At 32.6% G+C, this 1,596-nt stretch overlaps 1 protein-coding gene across 1 annotated transcript; it reads right to left on the bottom strand.

Annotated features, from left to right (window-relative positions):
- Window positions 1-285: 285 nt before the first annotated feature.
- LOC107001273 (elongation of fatty acids protein A-like) lies at window positions 286-1,137 on the bottom strand. The gene has a single exon (XM_015199386.1). It carries the CDS (start codon window positions 1,135-1,137, stop codon window positions 286-288), a length of 852 nt encoding a protein of 283 aa, XP_015054872.1.
- Between the last annotated feature and the right edge of the window lie 459 nt (window positions 1,138-1,596).

Raw genomic sequence — 1,596 nt, 5'->3', positions numbered from 1 at the left:
TCAGCTTATAAATTATAATTATAATTCACGATACTAGTAATCTTCAAAATCAAGAAAAGCTAAGCAAAGTTTCTCTACGACAAGTTATGACTTATATCACAATAATTTGCACTTAATAATCCATTTTGAGACAAAACATACACAAGGAATAGAATAGCATTGTAAAAATAAAATTCTGTACCAACGAAAGCCCTAATTGGCGTACAGAAATGACCATATATATATATATATATATATATAATGTGGTTGTGCATGATGCTAAATAGAGTGACTAATGAGTAGATATTATGTTTGTTTTTCAATCTTACTATTAGGGTCATTCCCCATTTTCTTACCATAATTATTGGAATAAAAATCGAGAAAGAGCAGCAAGAGTGAAGTGTTAAAAACAATATCGACACACCATAGTTCAAATCCACAGCAGCCTTCAGTAGTAAAGTGATAATACAACATAATAGGTGAACATATAAATCCCAGAATGAACTGAATTATTTGACAGTCTGTGACTAGCTTTTTCCACCAAGGCTTCTTTCCTATAGCACAAAGGAAATAATAAGCGTACATTACAACATGAACTGATGCATTGATGATAACAATAATATGGATCAATGACTGCCTCGTGTAGATCCCAAGATAACAAAGAAGAGGCACCATTGTATGGTGGTACACATGGAGGAATGAGAGCCTTCGCGATCGAGATCTACTAAGAATGATCAAAATAGTGTCTATAAATTCAAGAATCTTTGACAAGTAATAAAAGTGGATCCAAAAGAACATGGGTCCGCTTGGAAGAGTAATACTATTATTGTCGACAGGGAAGCAAAATACCCATCGTCTCCAATCATGTCGTGGCATTTGGTTGAGGACAGCAAGGCTACAACCAACGATCATGATAAGAGAGACAAGGCAAAGGATGAGGCTGTGCACGGCCGTAATGCGGTGGAGGATGGTAATTGGGAGTGTGGGGAGGAGTAATGAAAAGCGAAAAGATAATAGTGTAATGAACAAGTAAATAGAAATTGAGAGCGTAAGAAAACATAGGGAGGAACCAAATGTGTGGCCTTGTTTCCACTCAAATTTGCTAATGGTTGGGTGGTCAACAAGCCAATAGTGCACATTAGTATAAATATCTTCCATTTTTAGAGTTCAATTTATAAATAGAACTATATATATATGTATATATATATATGCATGCATGAAAGAGTGTAAAGTGTCAACTCATTAAAAATATTCATATTAATTTACTCTTGGCTTTTTGCATATATAATAAGGTTCAACCTTAAATATTAAGTTTAATATGAAAGTTATTATTGGATCTGCCGCTTATATTACTTTATTACTACTATATTTTACTTTTATTATATTATAAGAGGGAGTTAAAGTGCCAAAGCAGGCAACATGTTAACATGCCTACTTTGGCACCTAAGGATGTTTCGGTAATTTTATAGAATTGAAATAATATTATTAAAATGATATTTTACTGCAGCAGTAGTATACATATTAGATTTAATTAGAATTTGGTTTCTCTCGAATAATGAATCTCTCCGGTCTTTACTCTATTTTAATATCTTGATATGTGTTATACAAATTATATAA

Source organism: Solanum pennellii, chromosome 10, assembly GCF_001406875.1.
Source record: "Solanum pennellii chromosome 10, SPENNV200".
NCBI lineage: Eukaryota > Viridiplantae > Streptophyta > Magnoliopsida > Solanales > Solanaceae > Solanum > Solanum pennellii.
The sequence above is the reverse complement of the archived record's forward strand: the minus strand, read 5'-3'. Positions and strand labels throughout refer to the sequence as shown.